At 53.2% G+C, this 17,698-nt stretch overlaps 7 protein-coding genes across 7 annotated transcripts; 2 read left to right on the forward strand and 5 right to left on the reverse strand.

The window, feature by feature from the left end:
• Positions 1 to 951: 951 nt before the first annotated feature.
• On the reverse strand, positions 952 to 2,350 carry J4E88_003096 (uncharacterized protein; the record flags this gene model as incomplete). Its single annotated transcript, XM_049396750.1, has 3 exons — positions 952 to 1,946; positions 1,997 to 2,108; positions 2,180 to 2,350. The coding sequence occupies 3 exons, from the start codon at positions 2,348 to 2,350 to the stop codon at positions 952 to 954; spliced, it is 1,278 nt and encodes a 425-aa protein (XP_049257092.1).
• Positions 2,351 to 3,264: 914 nt separating this feature from the next.
• On the reverse strand, positions 3,265 to 6,854 carry J4E88_003097 (uncharacterized protein; the record flags this gene model as incomplete). Its single annotated transcript, XM_049396751.1, has 4 exons — positions 3,265 to 5,656; positions 5,701 to 5,816; positions 5,865 to 6,771; positions 6,823 to 6,854. The coding sequence occupies 4 exons, from the start codon at positions 6,852 to 6,854 to the stop codon at positions 3,265 to 3,267; spliced, it is 3,447 nt and encodes a 1,148-aa protein (XP_049257093.1).
• Positions 6,855 to 7,731: 877 nt separating this feature from the next.
• Positions 7,732 to 8,886, reverse strand: J4E88_003098 (uncharacterized protein; the record flags this gene model as incomplete). Its single annotated transcript, XM_049396752.1, has 1 exon — positions 7,732 to 8,886. One exon carries the CDS (start codon positions 8,884 to 8,886, stop codon positions 7,732 to 7,734), a length of 1,155 nt encoding a protein of 384 aa, XP_049257094.1.
• Positions 8,887 to 9,061: 175 nt separating this feature from the next.
• On the forward strand, positions 9,062 to 9,872 carry J4E88_003099 (uncharacterized protein; the record flags this gene model as incomplete). Its single annotated transcript, XM_049396753.1, has 3 exons — positions 9,062 to 9,131; positions 9,179 to 9,259; positions 9,310 to 9,872. 3 exons carry the CDS (start codon positions 9,062 to 9,064, stop codon positions 9,870 to 9,872), a joined length of 714 nt encoding a protein of 237 aa, XP_049257095.1.
• A 92-nt stretch (positions 9,873 to 9,964) lies between these two features.
• J4E88_003100 (uncharacterized protein) lies at positions 9,965 to 10,918 on the reverse strand (the record flags this gene model as incomplete). The annotated part of the gene is made up of 3 exons (XM_049396754.1): positions 9,965 to 10,606; positions 10,656 to 10,816; positions 10,870 to 10,918. The coding sequence occupies 3 exons, from the start codon at positions 10,916 to 10,918 to the stop codon at positions 9,965 to 9,967; spliced, it is 852 nt and encodes a 283-aa protein (XP_049257096.1).
• A 382-nt stretch (positions 10,919 to 11,300) lies between these two features.
• Positions 11,301 to 11,924, reverse strand: SPM2 (Ubiquitin-conjugating enzyme spm2; the record flags this gene model as incomplete). Its single annotated transcript, XM_049396755.1, has 5 exons — positions 11,301 to 11,361; positions 11,415 to 11,494; positions 11,543 to 11,668; positions 11,719 to 11,798; positions 11,852 to 11,924. The coding sequence occupies 5 exons, from the start codon at positions 11,922 to 11,924 to the stop codon at positions 11,301 to 11,303; spliced, it is 420 nt and encodes a 139-aa protein (XP_049257097.1).
• Positions 11,925 to 12,349: 425 nt separating this feature from the next.
• Positions 12,350 to 17,617, forward strand: J4E88_003102 (uncharacterized protein; the record flags this gene model as incomplete). The annotated part of the gene is made up of 5 exons (XM_049396756.1): positions 12,350 to 12,494; positions 12,762 to 12,968; positions 13,021 to 13,109; positions 13,156 to 15,606; positions 15,653 to 17,617. The coding sequence occupies 5 exons, from the start codon at positions 12,350 to 12,352 to the stop codon at positions 17,615 to 17,617; spliced, it is 4,857 nt and encodes a 1,618-aa protein (XP_049257098.1).
• Positions 17,618 to 17,698: the final 81 nt, after the last annotated feature.

Below are 17,698 nucleotides of genomic sequence, written 5' to 3' on the forward strand. Positions count from 1 at the left end.
GGCTTCCTTAGCCCGCTGTCGATGACAACCTTTTAGCTGCGTCGCAATATCTTCTATTGATAGAGAAAAATGTATACGGAGATGTAGACCTCATGCAGAGGGTTCGGACTGTGTTCGGCCGCCCCACATGCAAAAAAAAAACTTCATCAACACCACAAAAAACTCCAAAAACATACAACAGCGCGTATTCCCCGGTGGTCACCCACCCGAGTACTAATGCGCCGGTATCATGCTTGTATATGGCTGAGCGGACGGGAAGCCTAATTTTCATGATCCTATGGTCGTATGTGAAGGAATGGGCATCTCCGGTGCTCATATAGTGAGTGCGGCGACGGGCAGCTATCACAGGCGACCGAGGAACTCCTTTCAATCCAATGGTTGTATGTGGAAGAATAGAAGTGGGGTGATGTATGTGATGAAGCATTCAAGTCTTTGTATGCGACTGACTTTCAATGGTAGAGTGGTATCTAAGATCGTGCTCACCCACACACTATAGTAGTCTATATGGAGCATAGCCGATGCTAGTTTAAGCATAATCACAAAGATGTAATGATGGAACACCTTCCTCTATTCTGTCATGTTTCTCTACCTCTATATCGGGTTTATGTACTCCGCTCCTACCCGATAACATCACGGACTCCTCCACTGACCACCACCACTACCCACTAACACTGCAAAGTGGGCGTCTTAACGTCGACGTATGCTCCAGTTTCATGAGTTGGTAACAGTCCCATAACGAACGTGCTCTAAGTTGGTATTAAACGTACTAAGCGTGTCTTAAAAAAAAACGGCGAACAAGGTGAGTGCTCTAGCTGATAGCGAACAAGAAAAAAAGGCGCCCGCCCCTATGGAACAATAAGGAAAATCGCATGTTGAATGTTCAGCCGAACCAGCTTTCTCCACTCTTCCAAACTCCTAGGCATGCCCATGCCGGCAACGTCATACCATCGCCTACTCTTCTGACGCCCAAACCTTCTCCCTCAGCACCATCCGCTCATTCTCCGTTTCCGCACCCCCATCAAGCGTCTTCTTCCACGCAAAGTATTCGCCCAACCGTATCTCAGCGTAACTCGCATAGTCGAACTCGATGAGCGAAATCTGCGCCTGGATCAACGCCCAGATGCCCCAATAAAACCCCGGAACGCCACGGAAGCGATCGACCTGCTCAAACAGCATCTCGAGCTCCTCCTCCTTGTAACTTTTATTCTGGTGCGCGTTGAAGCTGCGGAGGTATTCGCGGAGAAAAGCGCGGCGAGTGGTGCGTGTGGGCATGGCGTTGTAATCGCAGTCGAAACCGCCCCATTCGGCGAAGTGGTTTGCAATGTCAAAGGAAGCAGGAGCAGGAGTTGCGTACTCGTAGTCGATAAACGACACGCATGCAGCCGCTGTGTCGGGCGAGTCGGACCCGCTCGACGCACTAGATCGGCGCGAGGCAGAGGCAGAGGACGGCGTAGGCTCGAGAATCACGTTGCCGGAGAGGAGGTCGCAATGGGCGAAGACAAACGGATTCGAGCCGCCTACACCGGGCGTGTCACCCAATAACGCTACTAAGCTTTCGAGTTCCTGCATGAGCTCATCGCGCCGCTCGGCCTGCGCCGTTGTGTCGGTCGGCAGCGCGAGGATCCATTTCTGCATTGTTGTCCACACATTCGGGATGGGCTTGCCTGGCGTGAGGGTCGCCATGGCGGCTAGAGACGCACGCTTGTTGTTGTGAGATGTGAGTTGTGCGGGCGCGGGACATGTGCTGCTAATGCTCGATATAGGTAATGTGGCATGCCATTCTCCCAGCCTCTGTGCTACTCCTCGCCATACGTCTGGCCGTCGCAAATCTTCAGGCGTGCATACGTCGCCTGGAATGTACTTGTATAGGAGACCATTTTCAAACCGCGCGTACAGAGAGGGTGCGAGATTGTGGCGTGCGAGCAGCGAGTGGGAGCGGGTTTCCTCTAGTTTTCTTGTTTAGTCTCGGTCGTGGCGGCGGTGCATGGTCACGTACTCTCGCGGTCTATGAGGACGTCTGTTCCCTTTCCGTATGCTCGCAGCAGAATCGCGTCGTCGTCGACCTCGGTCTTGGACAGGCCGGGCAGGTTGTTCACCGCTTTCAGAAGCTATCCGTCGTCTTAGCCATGCGTGGAGAAAGGGGGCCGTGGCCAGTGCATGGCTGCGAGCATATGCATACCGTGTTCGTAATGCCATCGGTAAACCGCACAAACTCAATTGTGTCCTTGGTTTCCTCCCATTCTGGCCGCAGCGCAAGTATGAGGTTGAGGGCCGACTTCTCCGAGTCCGAGTTGTCGTAGTACTGCGGTATGTTCCGGAGTGAGTCGTATGGTGATTGTGCTTTACTCATAATGATGCTTGAACTACGCCATGGTCAGTCTTTGAGTGTGATGTGGTGCTGGCTGGGCGGTGGGAGAGTCGAGAGGACATGGATGGTGGCTTCGGCGCATGTGAAAGGGTAAATTCTGAACAACCACACTCGCAGTCGGAGGGGGCCATGACGTACCAATTGGGGATAGCAATGGCTGCGCGCAAAAGAAAAAGGAAGATACGTGCGGCTCTGGGCGGTCGGGATGTCTTGTATGGAGGGAGGGTTGGACTGAGCATGTGCCGCGATTCGATCGACTACCCACGGGGGTCGCGTGGGCCCTTTTCTCAAGGGCTCTTCCCCTGTTCTAGCCCCGCAAAACCACACCGTCTGAGGACCTTGCCCTTGCACAACTGCCCGCCTCAGCCACACGCCACATGACGTCCCTCGGCCTGTGGATATCAATGCAATGCACCCAACGCGCGGTCCAACCCAAGCTTGATCCTGTCCCTCGTTGTTACATACGGCGATGCAGCCTGCTCACCACTGCCGTCTGCCTAGGCGGATAGCCGGCTCGGTATGTGCGACTTGTGGCTGTCTATGCACATCGACGTCGCTGCGGGGCTTCGACTCTCGCTATTCAAGCTATAGGTGCGCTTCATGCCGCCGATTGGGTGTCGGCAAACCACCTGCTTGATGGAGCATTGCCACAGGTTGATGTACACGTTGGCTCCATGACGCTCAAGTGAAGCCTCCAGTCGCTGCGAACAATCATATAGTACATTGCTAATCTCCCCACTGAGGCCAAGGCCGAAAGAGCCTCACTGAAAACGCCGCGCTTACTGCGCATAGGGTATATCCGTAGTCTAACACCAGAGCTGAAGTTGCACGTAGATCACATCCACCACCCAAATCCCGAGCCCGTCTGTACCGTTGCGCCGAACATATGCAAATCCTCACTGTACTTTCCTGCCAGTGCCTCTGCGGGCCCTCCACTTGTACGACCCAAGGCCAATATCCATGGCGTTACTCTGGAGGTTTGTCAAGCCATCGAACGACTCTTTACCCAACGTGATGACCTTGACGGTGTTGCCAAAGCCGACGACTACACTGCGTTTCCCTAATCTAGTCATTGGGCCAGGAGCTGTCACGAAAAGCTCGTCTTCAAAAGGGACCTCTGTGGTTCCATCCAGGTTATCCGGAACGAGTGGTCGTGAGCGAAACTCGCCTGTGCTTGAGAGTGTCCAGGCCTCCCATGTGTCCGTGTCGCCAACGAAGCCTTTTCGACTGCCCTTGGCAAATACTCCCCCTAAGGAATTGGTAGCCTTCGGACTGCCTTGGTTTTGAGCTCGCTGCTTGAGAGCCGACGTGAGCGCCACTGGATCCACGCCTTGGCTAGATTCATCAGTGCCTGAAGTCGTGGACGATGGCGTAGGTGACTGTATACACCTTCTGATCCCCACGACACTGAGCGCATCCGTAGCCTCCCACACTCCGACAGGCTCGACGTAATGTACGGCCTCGTTTGCATGGTCGAGCCCACGGCATCCGTGCTTCTCCCTATCGAGCGGTTTTCCGAGACATATTTGTGACGACGTGTTGTCGTCAAGAGAGAAACTTTGCATGATCATGTGGTCTGTTTCTTGCTCTGTATATGCGACAGCAAGCGAATTCACTGTTGGAGCTCCACATTGACATGTCCGTCGCATGGGATACAAGACTCTGAAGGAGTGCGGCTTGACGTGGCCGATCTGGAAAGAGTGTACGAGCGCTCGGCTCGTGAAGTCAAATATCTCAGCCTCCTCGTCGCGGAGTGCAAAGATGAGACCCAGACTAGGAACAGCCTCTATACATCGGATCTTCGCAGGGTTGCTGCCTGGAGGTGGCCCGGGGTCGAGACCGGCGACTACCTCGGACATCGTATTGCCCTCCTCCATAAGCGGCAGGATGTGGACTTCGCCAGGCTTCGTTACGAACACAACGCTGGTGTCGCCCTTGAGTGAGGTGTAGGTTGTGGTGCAGACGATGGGACTGCTTGATATGCGCCTGGTGTAGTGGATGCCTGTGCGTGCTTCGAGCCTGGTCAGGTGTCCGTCTGGTGTGATGATGATGAGGTAGAGCTTTTCGACATCTAAACGTGTCTTAAGGTAGGCAAATGTAAAGAGAACGGGCGCCTGTCCACGAATATCGATCTTCGGAAACAGAAGGAATCGTGATGCTGGGATGTCCCATAAGCCGATCTGGCCAGTATCTGCACAGATTGCAAGGATGTTGCCGCCATCGTCCATAGCCGTAGCAAATATGGGCCAGAGCTTTGGCTTCATCGTTGCTGTCTGCAGCGTTGTGTGCAGATACCCTCCGCGGCCATGTAGCCACAGTGCAGTGCTCCGGTCAAGAGATATGCTTGCAAGATGGCCTCTCGAGCAAGAAGCCAATTGTACAACGTCAAGGTTCTGCGGCGTCGGCAATGTCTTGATAGACAATGTGACTTCGTCATCTTCTGTGTCTTCAGAAGTCTTCGGAAGTCCAGTCCAGAGAAGATAGTTCATAAATAATGTTACAGTCGCGATAAACGTAACGACGAGCAAGGCTACCGGAAACGCATGTGCTTGCGCAAAGCGGCGGACTCCATCGGTGAAAGACAGCGGCGGCTGAGGTCGGTCGCGCCCGTATGCCCCTTTCGCAACCACGAGGATGGGGTCGTAAATACGGGCTATGAAGCTTGAAGCACCCGGCTTGATGAATCCAAATAGTTCCCGGGCAGTATTGTGATCTTGAATCCTAAGCCAATCAGCGGGTGTCCTAGCCTGATTGATTGGTGGTGGGCTCCATGTGCTGTCAGGGGTGCGTCTCCGTCTCCTCATTGTGAGATTTCGGCGAAGCGTATCGATGGATAATTGCTTGCCGTCGTTGTCGAAAAAGTGCCAGTTGATAGCGAGAATAATAGAACAGATCGCGACTGTGCCGGCAAAGCGCGTGCTGAGTGGCAGGGTACCTTCTAACAACGCTCCAAGCCAAGACTGCCGCTCCGTTCCTTTCTTGTTGTTGTTTTGATGGAGATCGGCGCGGTCCAGTGAGTCTGAAAGTTCCATTCTCTGCACGTCGACGCTGAGAACAGCGACAAAGAAGGTCAAGTGGAAAACAAGGTCGAATACGAGGGTGACGGCAGCGAAGACGCAAAAGTCGGCTACCCATGGTGAAACAAGCCGGGAACAAAAGTACAAAAGGGCCAGATTTTGGAAGGCAATGGCAAGAGATAGATGTCCGACTTCACCGAGCGCATTTCCGATTCGCTGGTGAGGGGGCATCTCCGGGGGTGTCTCGAGGACGACATTAATCAAACGAAATCTAGTTGTGTCAGCCAGGTTGAGGAGAAGCAACAGTGTACGCACATATTGCCCAATCCAAAACAAAAGACAACTCCAGGAAACCATGGGCGGGGTATTCGCGCTAAATCAATTCCAAGATAGGTACAGAGTGTAAAACTGGCGATGACGCATATAGACATCTGCCCGGTGATTAGCAGTGGAAGTAGTAGCATGTGGAGTGAGCCTACCTTGGCACATATGGTTACAAGCAGACCAAACCAACTCTTGACTGCTCGCAGCTGCATCATCCTCCATATGACATAAACTGCGGTCACCAGGTAGGACGCTGCTAAGAACAAGTCGTCGTTCAGAGTCATCGGCTTGAACCGGAACTCGTAGAGTCGACTCCGCCCGACCTGGCCGTCGGGCGGGAAGATGGTCCAGTCTGGGTCCAAATTATCAGCCAGAAGGCGCGACCGTGAGTCCCACGTATCTCCCAAGCTCGAGTTGGTCTGGTCGAACAGCGTGATAACCAACGCATCCGCGGCGCGAAGTTTGGTGGCCGAGAAGGACTTGCCGGCAAAGACGGTGCTCGGGCGCAGGGTGACATTGAGTGCCGAGCGGATGCGATTATGGGCGTTGATGGTATCGAGGAGGTTGTCGTCTTTCTCCAGCGCGCTCAGCGAGCAGTCCCAGTACATCAACGGGGAGTGCCAGCCCCACTTCTCTCCGGCAGGTGCGACGAGGCAGCCCGGGGCATCGCGCTGGAGCCTGTGCTGTTCATCGTACGCAGCACTCTCGCGCGTATCAAATCCGCCGTTGATGAGCACTTCCTGGACATGCATCGCTTCGCGCAGCACCGGCAGGGCAATTGCATTCATGTAGTCGCCATGGACCCAGACCTGGCGCACGACGACATCGGCGGGGCGCTCGCCCTCGACCTCGGTGGTCGATGTCCAGACATGCTTGGGGAGGTTGCGGAGGGCAGCGGCGGCGGAGCTGTCGGCCTGGAAGACGGCCTGGTAGCAGAGCAGGACAGAGACGGTGATGGTCAGGACAATGGAGAGCAGCCAATGCCGGGCCGTGGCCGTGCCGTGGGCCTGGAACGCGCGGCGGATGGGGTGCGAGGTGTCGAGCCGTGGTGGTTCAGTGGTACTAGAGCAGCGTTTAGAGGCGGACGCGTGTGATGGGGCAGCAGCGACTCACCCACGCAGCGGATAGAGAAGATACCAGATCATGGCATGCCCGGGCGGCCGAGGGTTTGCGACGCACTCTCCGTCGAATGCGATGTGTACGGGTGTGGGGCTTGCTGAGCATCTGTCGGAGCAGGCGCGAGGGACGGCCGGCGAGGGCGCGTTGACTTTTGTGGGTTGGGATCTAAAGGCACCACGTCGGCGGGCGAGGGCGATGGCGCAGCGTCACTTTGACTTTGCGGCAACTCCCCAGGGCGGTCTTGGTCTCGACGAGCATGATTGATTATTCGTGGCGTTGGCGGCGCCGGCGACGTCGACAGAGCTGCCAAGCGCAGGCCATGTCTCATCCCATCCACCGCACCTTGGTGTTACACCCTCACCGCAGCGCGCCAATGGGCTGCCTGCCCTGCAACCGACTGGCGCACTCGCTCCGCATGCGACGACTCGTCCTACACACACGTCCTGTTCACGTCGCCGATGCGCCGCTGCTTCGCGTTCGCACCTCGAAGCGGGACGCGACCTCAGTAGCTCGCAAAGCGGGGAATGATTGGCGTGTGGCTTCGTCTATTCAGGAGCTGTCACGGCACCGCTGACAGCATCCTAGTGCCCATCCTACATAGGTTCGCGGCGGCATCCCACATGCAGGGGCCCCGTCCCACGCTGGTGCTGCCAACTGCCTGCCTCAGGTCGCGCGTCTGCTATCCATCCACGCACCCTGGGTATCAAATAAATCTACACTACATCCAGCTTGTACTATGCGCGGCCTGTACTACTTCGATCGCAACATCCCAACATTGCTGCCCATGCTGCCCGTGCTGCCCAATATCCCCAATTTCGGTCCCATTCACAGCGGAGCCGCGTATCGCTGACCATCGGCGGCCTCAACACGGCCAAGCCGGCCTGCAAAGTTATACTTTCACATTCACGTGCCGTCCATCTTCTCATTATCGTCATCGTCATCATCGTCCATCTCCTCGTCGGCGTCTTCCCAGTCCTCATCTTCCTCGCCGGTAGAGGGACCGAGTACGCCGTTGAGCTCCTTCAATATCTCATCAGCGTGCTCCTTCAGCCGCTCGTCCTCCCACTCCAGCATGTTGTAGAGCTTGAGGCAGTTCTCAAGCCAATCGCGACTGGCACGCAGTAGTGATGTTGCAACCTTCTCCTCCCCCTCTGTCTTTTGCTTTCCCGCCAGCAAGTGCAGGCACCAACCGCCCAGATACCACGCATCGACACTGCCGTCGTTCTCGCCCACTAACCGCTCCAACACTTCGATGGCCTCGTCTTCCATCTCAGCTTCCATGAGCAGGCGAGAAAGGCTGATACGAGTTGAGTAGTCTGGGACCTTGGGATTGTCTGGGTCGAGATCTTTCCATAGATCCATGCTCCGTGTCAGTGCGGATTTTGCTTCGTCGGGCTTGAGCTGCGAGATGCGTATCGATGCGAGCGTTTGTAGTGGTTCTGGGTTTTCGGGTGCGAAAAGTAGTGCTTCGGTGACGGCAGCGTTGCATCGCGCTTCGGCGTCTTCTTCCCAGGACAGATCCGTCATGTAGACTTCAGCAATACCACAGAGCGAGTTCGCTATCTTTTGTCTCTTCTCCTCCAGCAGCTCCTCGACTTCGTCCTTCTTCACCCGCTTGCCTTCCAGCTCACTGATCTCCCTCTTCAGCACTTCAATGCCCTTCTCGAACCACCGCACACTCTCGGCGCCTCCCTCCTCGTTTAATTGTGCTAGCCATAAGAACTTCTCAGCGCCATCGTTCGCGCCTTCTGGGTCGATTACAATTGCTGCTTGGAAGGCTTCGCGCGCAGAGTCTGGGTCGCCCAATTCGACGTTGATCTCGCCGAGAAGGTTCAGTGCAGGTAGCGCTGCAGCCGAGGGTTTTGATGTGCCGGGCTGAAGTAGGTTGAGGGCTCTTCGTGCGGCGACCAGCGCTTCTTCGGGTTGCGATGTTTGTAAAAAGGTAGCGGCTTGGATCAAAAGTTCTTCTGGTGACGCCTTCGGTTTCTTCGATTCTTTTACTGCACCGCTCTTCGCGCTCTTCTTCGCCTTGCGATCGGTAGGTTTCGTTTTCGCCATGATGTGAGATCTGTGTGGTGTTGTGGATGTATGATGTAGCGGTCCATGATTCCCAAAAATTTCTAGAGATCGGCAGTCGGACGGAGCTAACGTGGGGAAGGCGCGCCCCGCCAGAGCAGCCTCAGCGTCACTTGCAGATGCCATCACTCTACTAATTTCCATACTACTTTACGCAATGGGTATCGAAGATCAGAAAGAAGAGCGCGAGGTGCTCGAGTCTATCTTTCCCGACGAGATCACAGGTGGCGCTTTCCTGCGCAACATCTTCTTACTATATACTGACACTCCGCAGATGTTTCCGAGACAGAGTTCCGAATCGCAATAACGCTCGACGATGGCCGCCACGAAGACGTTGAAACAGAAGAAGAGCAACGTATGCGCTTGCATTATCTCTACAGACAGACTTAAACTCATGTCCACCAGCTGTCATCATCCTAAATGTCTCCTACCCGCCCAACTACCCCGACGAAGCCCCCCGACTCGACGTAACACAACCGCCCAACGCGCCACGACACCAATACCTCGACATACAAGAAGACAAGCAACGCCTGCTAGACTCGCTCACGGAGACGATAGAAGAGAACCTCGGCATGGCCATGGTCTTCACCCTCGTAACCGTCCTCAAAGACAGCGCCGAGCTGCTCATAACGGAGCGCCAAAACGCGAAGCAAGCCCTCGTCGATATCGCCAAGGCCAAAGCCGAGGAGGAAGAGAACAAGAAGTTCCAGGGTGAGGCGGTCACACGAGAGACGTTCCTCGCATGGCGAGAGAGGTTCAGGAAGGAGATGGGGGATGAGAAGAGGCGGAAGGAAGAGGAGAAGGAGCTGGAGGATAAGAAGAAGAGGATTGTCAAGGAAGAGAAGAAGTTGACGGGTAAGGAGCTGTGGCAGCGGGGCTTGGTCGGCAAGGTGGATGATGATGAGGACGATGACGATGGTGTAGACGGAGTGGATGTAGGGAAGTTGAAGATTGACGCGGCTTCATAGTGACTACAGTGCATTGGCATGGCATGTCAGGTCGAACATATACCCATCTTGCAAAGCGCAGATACAGCAAACCATAACATAGTACATTGTGCTCATGATTCCGGCTTGACGATGCGTAAAGGATGCCTCTTCCTTCCCCTCACAATCGTCTGTCCCTCCTTGAGCGCAAGCTCAGTCTCCATATCTACGATCCTCTGCATCTTCTTCGTCATCATTCTATCCTTCATGATGTCCGCCTGGTGTGCTTCCTGGTTCTCCCTCAATGAATCACGAATCGCAGTTTGCCATTTCACAGTATCTTCGCGCTCCCTCGATTGCGCGGTTATGAGTACGTCCCACACGTCCTCCTGCTGACATATGGGCAGCCACCAGTTTTCCAGGAGGACCCTCGTGTCGAAGAGCTCGTTTTTGCGCCGTAGTCGCTGTTGGATGACGCGACTCAGTGCTGGAGGTTGCGGCTTCGTGAGGCGCAGGAAGGGTACGCCGTTTGCGGAAGCGAGGATAGGGACGCGGCGAGGCCCCGAAGTTTTTGCGTAGGGTCGCACGTTGAGGACGGCTCTCTCGGGTGGAAGGCACGCAAGCCGTTCTTTGGGAGGGTCTGGTAGCGTCGTCTTTTCGTGCCGTCTTATGGGAGGGCCGCGTGTTAGACCGCGGGGCAATTGGGATATCAGTTGCGTCAGAGTGCTTGCGCTGGCTGTATTGCCAGTAGCGGAGGCATCGAGATGGTCGAGTGTCTATACATTGTCAATTGATAAATTCAAAGCTGCAGTGACATAGACCCACCTCATAACCAGCTTTGAAGCTCAGACCCAATTGATAAGGGCTCTGTATCTTCCTGTTCCGCCGGAACTTGTTGCGAATGGCGTTGAACAAAGAAACTCGGTCGTCATCTGGGAGCGGAGCGGAGGAACATCGCGACAGCAAGGCTCGATAAAGAGCGATTGCTAGAAACGATGTTAGAGGTTATTGGTAGTTACCAAAAGGCTCAGTGTCTAACCTGCTACGCGGTGTTGTGTCGACCGTTTAGGCTGGAGGAATCGGGGCATGCATGAGATGGCTCGGTGGTGGAGGTCCGAGGCCTGCGCCGCAACGCGAAGGATTTGGGCTGGGATGTTAGATATCACGTGCGCACCACCTCTTTCCAAAGTACAACATTGCGCGTATCCAGATACTCGATATTCGCCAGGCTGGTAATTGAGTTCAGGATTCTGCTGTGAAAGCTTCCTCAGAGACCCCGCAAAGAACGAGACAGGAGCAAAATGAAGTAATATAAGTTGTTGATAATCCTGATCTCTTGTCAGGCTGTATGGCTACGCTAGCAGACCATAACTCCGTTCCATGCGCATTCATTTCCTTCATGCATCATATCTTATGCCCATATCATGCCTGATGCTTAGATCTTTTCTGGAGCAGGCTGTGCGCGTTCTTCTAGAACATCGCGCCTTCAGGTGGCTGTGGAAGCTTCTTGTTCTGAGGCAGCGCCATATACCTGATGCGCAATTAGTATTATGCAAATTATTTTCAGCTTATGGGTGTTCTAACCTTCGGAGCTCTATCAGTATCGTCTCCATGGTGAAATCGCGCTTCCATTGAGCCAGACATGGCAGCTTCGACCCATCGACCTGATATCGTCAGTATGCGCCCAGCATCTACGCCTCCGACTATTGCACCTTTCCGTTCTGAGGGTTGACGCAGGGTAGGTTGATCTTGGTTGTGAACTTGATCTCCGGAGGAGTGTCGGGGTAGTCAGGGCCGCAGTGGATCGATACGCTGTAAATGCGATTCTCGTGGACGCTCTGCGACGGGATCAGTATGTAGCATACGACATGGAGAAAGGAGCACATACGTGTGGTGGGCCGAGGATAGTACCGTTCCAGTCGGACATCAGCAGGTCGTCGCCATTGTCAAGACCGTATGAACAGGCCTCTGTAAACTCTCAGCACCCTGTTACCCACGGCTATACCACAGATCTACCATACCGGCACCGAGACCCTTCTCGCCCTTCTCGAGCTCTTCCAGCAGGCGGAAGTTGCGCGGAACCTTAGCGCCCATAGTAGCGGTAGTTATGTGTGAAGGCTGAACAGAAGTGTGGCGCGTGAGGAAGTGGGATGGACCCCGCTATGCGATAGTGGCAGCTGTTGACGGCTGTAGAGAGTTTTGATTGAGCTTTGTAGTTAGCGTAGCTAGAGTGTAAGTTGCTGGCGGTATACTCGACTCAAGCGCAATTGTAAAGTTCTGGGTGGCAGCAGGATGGATGTTTGTCTAAACATGTCTGTCGGGCCCGCTAGCGTCGATGGCTATGACGAGGCACCCGTGGACCAGGGTCTCACCTGGCACGCGTGAATCGCTTGGCCCATCGCCCGAGACGCGACAACGTTGCCTTTAGCGATTCGACAGAACAACAACCCAATACCCAACTCTCGAGTCACTCCCTTGCCTGGAAGGACCGTCCAGATGCTTCGGCTCATATCAAAAGAATGACAGCTCAAATCTTGGCGGCTGAACTAGGCAACCTCATACAGGATGCAAAACGCAAGAATACCGAGCTACGCAATGCTGCAGAGACGGCCTTGAAGGACTTGAAGTCGCTTTCCAATACTTCAGAGGCCCAACTCTCGGCTGGTGAGATAACACATTATCTGTTATCTGCATACGTTGACGTAACCAAGATCTCTCCCGACGACCACATTTCATCTCGCCCTTCTTGATTGCCTGCGGAACTCAAAATGCCAAATTTGCATCTACTGGAATTTCATGTCTCCAAAGACTCAGCGTTTCGCGAGCATTGCCACGAGAACGGCTAACAGAAGTGCTTGAAGCGTTCAAGCAATCTGTACCATCAAGTAAAAAGACCGAGCAGAATGCTTCAGACGTAGCTAACGCTGCCAGGCCATGATATCCAGCTGAAGATACTGCAGGCGCTACCTTCACTGCTTCAGAACTATCCCGCGGAAATACGCAGCGAGTCATTATCCGCTGTTCTACAAATATGTTCAAGCCTCCAAAATGCGAAGAACTTTGCTGTCAGCAACACGGCTGCAGCCACGTTGCAACAGTTGGTGATTGTCGTGTTCGACAGAGTTGCGTCCGAAGATGGTATGATGCAGAGTCAAGGAATATACGTGTCATAGGCTGACCATATGCAAAGAGAAAGCCTTGGAGATCCCTACCGTGACCGAGGTGAAAGGCGATGATGGCCAAGTCTCAGTCAGACCAGCAGCGAACGATGCCTACAAGGTCCGTCATCTTCTTGAATACCAGTAGCTTCACTGACGGAGTTCAGATGTTTACCGATCTTATCGCACTCATTGTTGGAGAGAAGCCAGTCTTCATGCGATTTGCTTCGCTGCCGCCAGCCTCGACGCTGGAGCTGATCGAAGCAATCCTGTCGAACCACAACAAGATTATGACGACGCATCCGGAACAGATTTACATTATGCGAACCCAGTTAATGCCGCTGATCATACGCTCTCTATCCGATCGTTTGTCCTTTGCGGTGACTGTGCGCATCATTCGGATACTACATCTGATCATTCGGTATCATCTTGACACGCTTCCCTCCGAATGCGAGATTGCGCTCGGTCTTTTGAACCATATGCTCGATCCTGAGGCCTCTCAGGCATGGAAGAGAGTTCTTTGTCTCGAGGTGTTCCGCAGCATTTACGCCGATTCCAGACTTCTCCTAGCAATCTATGCCCTATTTGATGCAGAAAACGGAAAGAAGAACATTTTTGGAGACAACCTAGCGGCTTTCGTGCGCCTTGCGACTGAAAAGCCATCGGCGATTGGCTTAGGTCAGCAGTCAACAGCTGCCGCTGGTTTTGAAGAAGAGGTATCGGATCAAGCTGTCGCTGAAGCGGGCGCATTAGCTGGCGTCATAGGTGGTTCTGTGAGCGATACTAGCAACCATGTTCGTCCTTCTGGCATCAGCATGCAATGGAGTTCTCTCAAAACTCCGTGCATCGAACACCTCGACAAAACCGATCCACCTGCACTACCCGAAACGTACATCTACAGTCTGGTGTTGACATGTATCACCAACATTTCTGAAAGCCTCGCAAAATTCGTTCTTCCTCTTACTGTACATCATGAGAGCAGAAGCCGGAAGAAAACCAAAGCCGAGGAAATGAATGAAGACGACACGGATGTCGCATCGCCAGATCGAAACACTCGAAAGCTTTCGAGGACTCATTCTTTCCGCAAAAAGACTATACCAGTCAATCCTCTGGATCTGACCGATCACCCGGCTTACTCATACGTGCAGACATCGACCAACTTGGTCACGGAATGCTGGCCTGCAGTACTTGCAACCTGCTCAACATTCCTTAATGCTACGCTTGATACGGACTATTACAGGGCTCTGATCCGAGCCATACAAAAGTTTACTCAGGTTGCCGGACTGCTCAGACTCTCAACGCCACGAGATGCATTCCTCACTACTATGGGTAAAGCAGCTGTCCCATCGAACTTGCTGCTAGCCAACGCTTCATCTCCTACTAACGAGAAGTCTGGGATCTTCTCTAATGCGAGAGGGATGCTCAGCGTGGACAGCTTTGTGAGCCAAGCTTCATCAATGTCCACCGACAAGAACAGGCGCCCTTCACACGATGTTACAGCTCCCACGCTGGGCCCTCGCAACTTACTGTGTCTGCGGGCTCTAATCAATCTTGCAATTGCACTAGGACCAACGCTACAATCAGCATGGTCTATTGTCTTTGAGACGCTACAAGTAGCCGATCTAGTGATGGCGTTGTCGAGCCAGAACAGCAGTCGCGCATCTGGATCTGGAAGCCGTGCGGACATGGATACCAATACTGAGAAATTAGAGGCAGAGACCTCAGCTGTCCAGAGTGCTGCGCGCAGGCTCTTTGAAAGTACAGTTGACTATCCTAATGAGTCCTTTTCCGAAGTATTACAAGCGCTTTGCTCATTACTGAACGGGGTATCACCATCAGAGAGCGGACAGAGAACACCGGTTACCTCCAGCCGTCCTCAGGTTTCACATCGACGTCTCGGTAGCGCATCAGGAATCGGCCTCAATACAGATGCTAACTCCCGCGACTCGGCATTTGCGTTGAACAAAATTGGAGAGCTGGCATCATTGAACGAAAGCAGGTTGTCGCAATATGATTCCTCTGATAGTGGATGGGACATCCTGATTCGAGAGGTTATACGCTACTCCACTGACAGTCGAAAAGCGACGCCTACAAGGCTGCTGGCAGCCGACATCTTGGCAAGGACAGTTAGGGAGATCGCTGAACTCTCCATGTCCGACGACCAACGCGAAGAAATACAGGCTCGCATACTTGCTGCACTGCAAAAGCAGATTACCGACCTCCATCATTATGATGGGGTCAACAAAGACACGATTAGCGACACTGACATACGGGTACATCAAATAGCTTTAGAAGCACTCAAGAGCGTGATTGAGCAATGCGGCGAGTCCTTAGTCGCTGGCTGGACCTCTGTCATTGAGAGCTTGATGAGCGTATTCACACAAAAACTGCCGTCAGCGCAGGGAAATCCGGAAGATGCCGAGACCTCTGGAAAGAGTCAAGCCACAAGTTCCACTACGGATGTCATATCAAGATCTCTTGCTCGATCGGCTTTTGCGACAGCCAATCTCGTCTGCTCAGATTTCATGACTGCTGTTCCTGATGCTTGCCTCTCAACGCTCTTAGAACTCCTGCGCAGGTTCTGCTCCCAAAGGGAGGATTTGAACATGTCTCTTACGGTGAGTTATTCTTTCAAACGCGTGATACGTATCTAACTTGTTACAGGCAATCACTTTCTTTTGGAATGTGTCAGACTACCTACAGTCGCGGACCGATCTGTCCTCATTGGCGGAGGCTGTTACTCAGACCAGTGACAAGAAAGGTGTCGAAGATTCTGTAAGCACAGATTCACGAGAGGGAAAGACTGCGGCATTGTGGCTTCAAGTTTTGCTAAATCTCTCATCCATCACAACGGATGAACGCATTGAGGTGCGGCACTCTGCGATCCAAACTATACAGAGGATCTTCGAGAACTGTTCAGATCAGTTGTCATCGGAGGTTTGGTTGCTTTGCCTTCGTACAATCCTGTTCGGCATGGTGGAGGCCAACTTGAACATCCAGAATGATGTTCGGATACAAAATTCACGCAAAGACGAGCACAAGGAATGGGATGAGACTACAAAGGTGGTTCTTCAGACCCTGACCGTTCTCAACACTACCTACATGGAAAAGTTGGATACGTCTCAGCTTGGTGACGCATGGTCAGAGCTACTAGAACTCCTGAACCGCTACTTCGAATACCACTCGCATGCGCTAGGCGCTTCAGTGTTCGCTACAATGACAGGTGTTCTCTCCCACACCGAAACTGCTCAGATATGGAGTACGGATCCTCTTCTCAAGACTGCAGCGGTATGGAGAAGCTACTTTTCCTCTTCAGACGCTTGGCAAGAGGTACACGAAGAGGACAACCAAGACGCTTTCATTGCGTATGCAGAGGCTTTCAAAGCGATCTACCGCCTCTCTGATCGGCTCCTTAACAAGGATCTGCCTTTGATGCTCGCGAACCTCGAAGCTTGCGTTGTCAACTCGGACGAAGTCGCTTACTCTTCGGATTTGGACACTATGACCACTCTCCAGAATCGGGTGATGGAATGCTTAAGGATGGTCAAAACGGAAGAAGACAACGATATTCCACCGTATCTGATACGTATGTTGGGCCGGTTCATTACGCTGCCGTACACCTCCTTGGCTAAGTTCCCGGAAAAGCGCGGGCCAACCTTTGTCGCACTCTCAAAAGCCTCAATGACGCTGCTGCAAGACATCGTCGTCAAACATGTTGAGCTGAAAGAGATCTACACGACTGATGCACTGTCATTCGCTTTCACCAGTCTGGCACAACCGATTGAAGAGAAGTACGTATGGCAACGAGAGGGTCGAGCACCGACCTTATGGCAAAAGGCTACAACAACATCTACAGCTATACTTGAGTCGGTATTGCCACACGTCAACTCCAATCAGGATATCTGGACCACTCTTGTCAATATTGCGCACTGCATCACGCGTGCACAATCGTTGCCTAATGCACCCGCCTCTCTAGAGAAGGACGAACAGTTCGACATTGAATCTTTCGCTCAATTTCGCAGCCTAGTTACCCTACCACTGGGCTCGACTTCTCTCCCACATAGTCTCCGGCAAAGCTATGCGCGCAATCTCTTCAGCACATCTCTGATACACAGTCCTTTATCCGGAGAGCTACCTGACATTAGCACCTCTCCACTGGAGGAGCTTTACAAAACACGTCTTGGACAGACTGCCGAGCTGAACTACACTTGGCGACCAGATATGAGCTATGTCTGTCTTTCCGAGCTCTTCAATCTCGTCGCCGTGAACGATAGTAGTCGCGAACGTATCTGGCTGGCCAAAGCAGCGGCCCCATGCCTCATCTTGAGATGCGCACTTCCCCTCAAGACGTATATCGCAGACCAGCCCCTTCGCGGTCGTATGCCGGCGCCAGAGTCGCAGAGACGCGAGTTGCTCTTTGTATTAGAGCAACTGGAACAGTTGGAGAGCGAGCCACAGGCTATACCCGATGCTCCGGGTGTTAGGTCACAACATAGGAGGCATTTGCATAGGCTGTACCCGTTGCTTCTAAAAGCGACTAGGGTAGCTAGGCAGGATGCTGAAGTGTTTGAACACTTGGCGAAGCTGACTGATCTGGTTGGGGAGGAGTTTGGGTTAGACGAGGACTGAGGCAGACTACGCCATCAAATGAGCATTTCTCCCTTTTTTGAAAGCTACTATGCACATGCGATGACATGAATGTCCTAATCA

The sequence above is a fragment of the Alternaria novae-zelandiae genome (genome assembly GCF_023758075.1).
Source record: "Alternaria novae-zelandiae strain BMP 2774 chromosome Unknown scaffold_5, whole genome shotgun sequence".
NCBI classification, from domain to species: domain Eukaryota; kingdom Fungi; phylum Ascomycota; class Dothideomycetes; order Pleosporales; family Pleosporaceae; genus Alternaria; species Alternaria novae-zelandiae.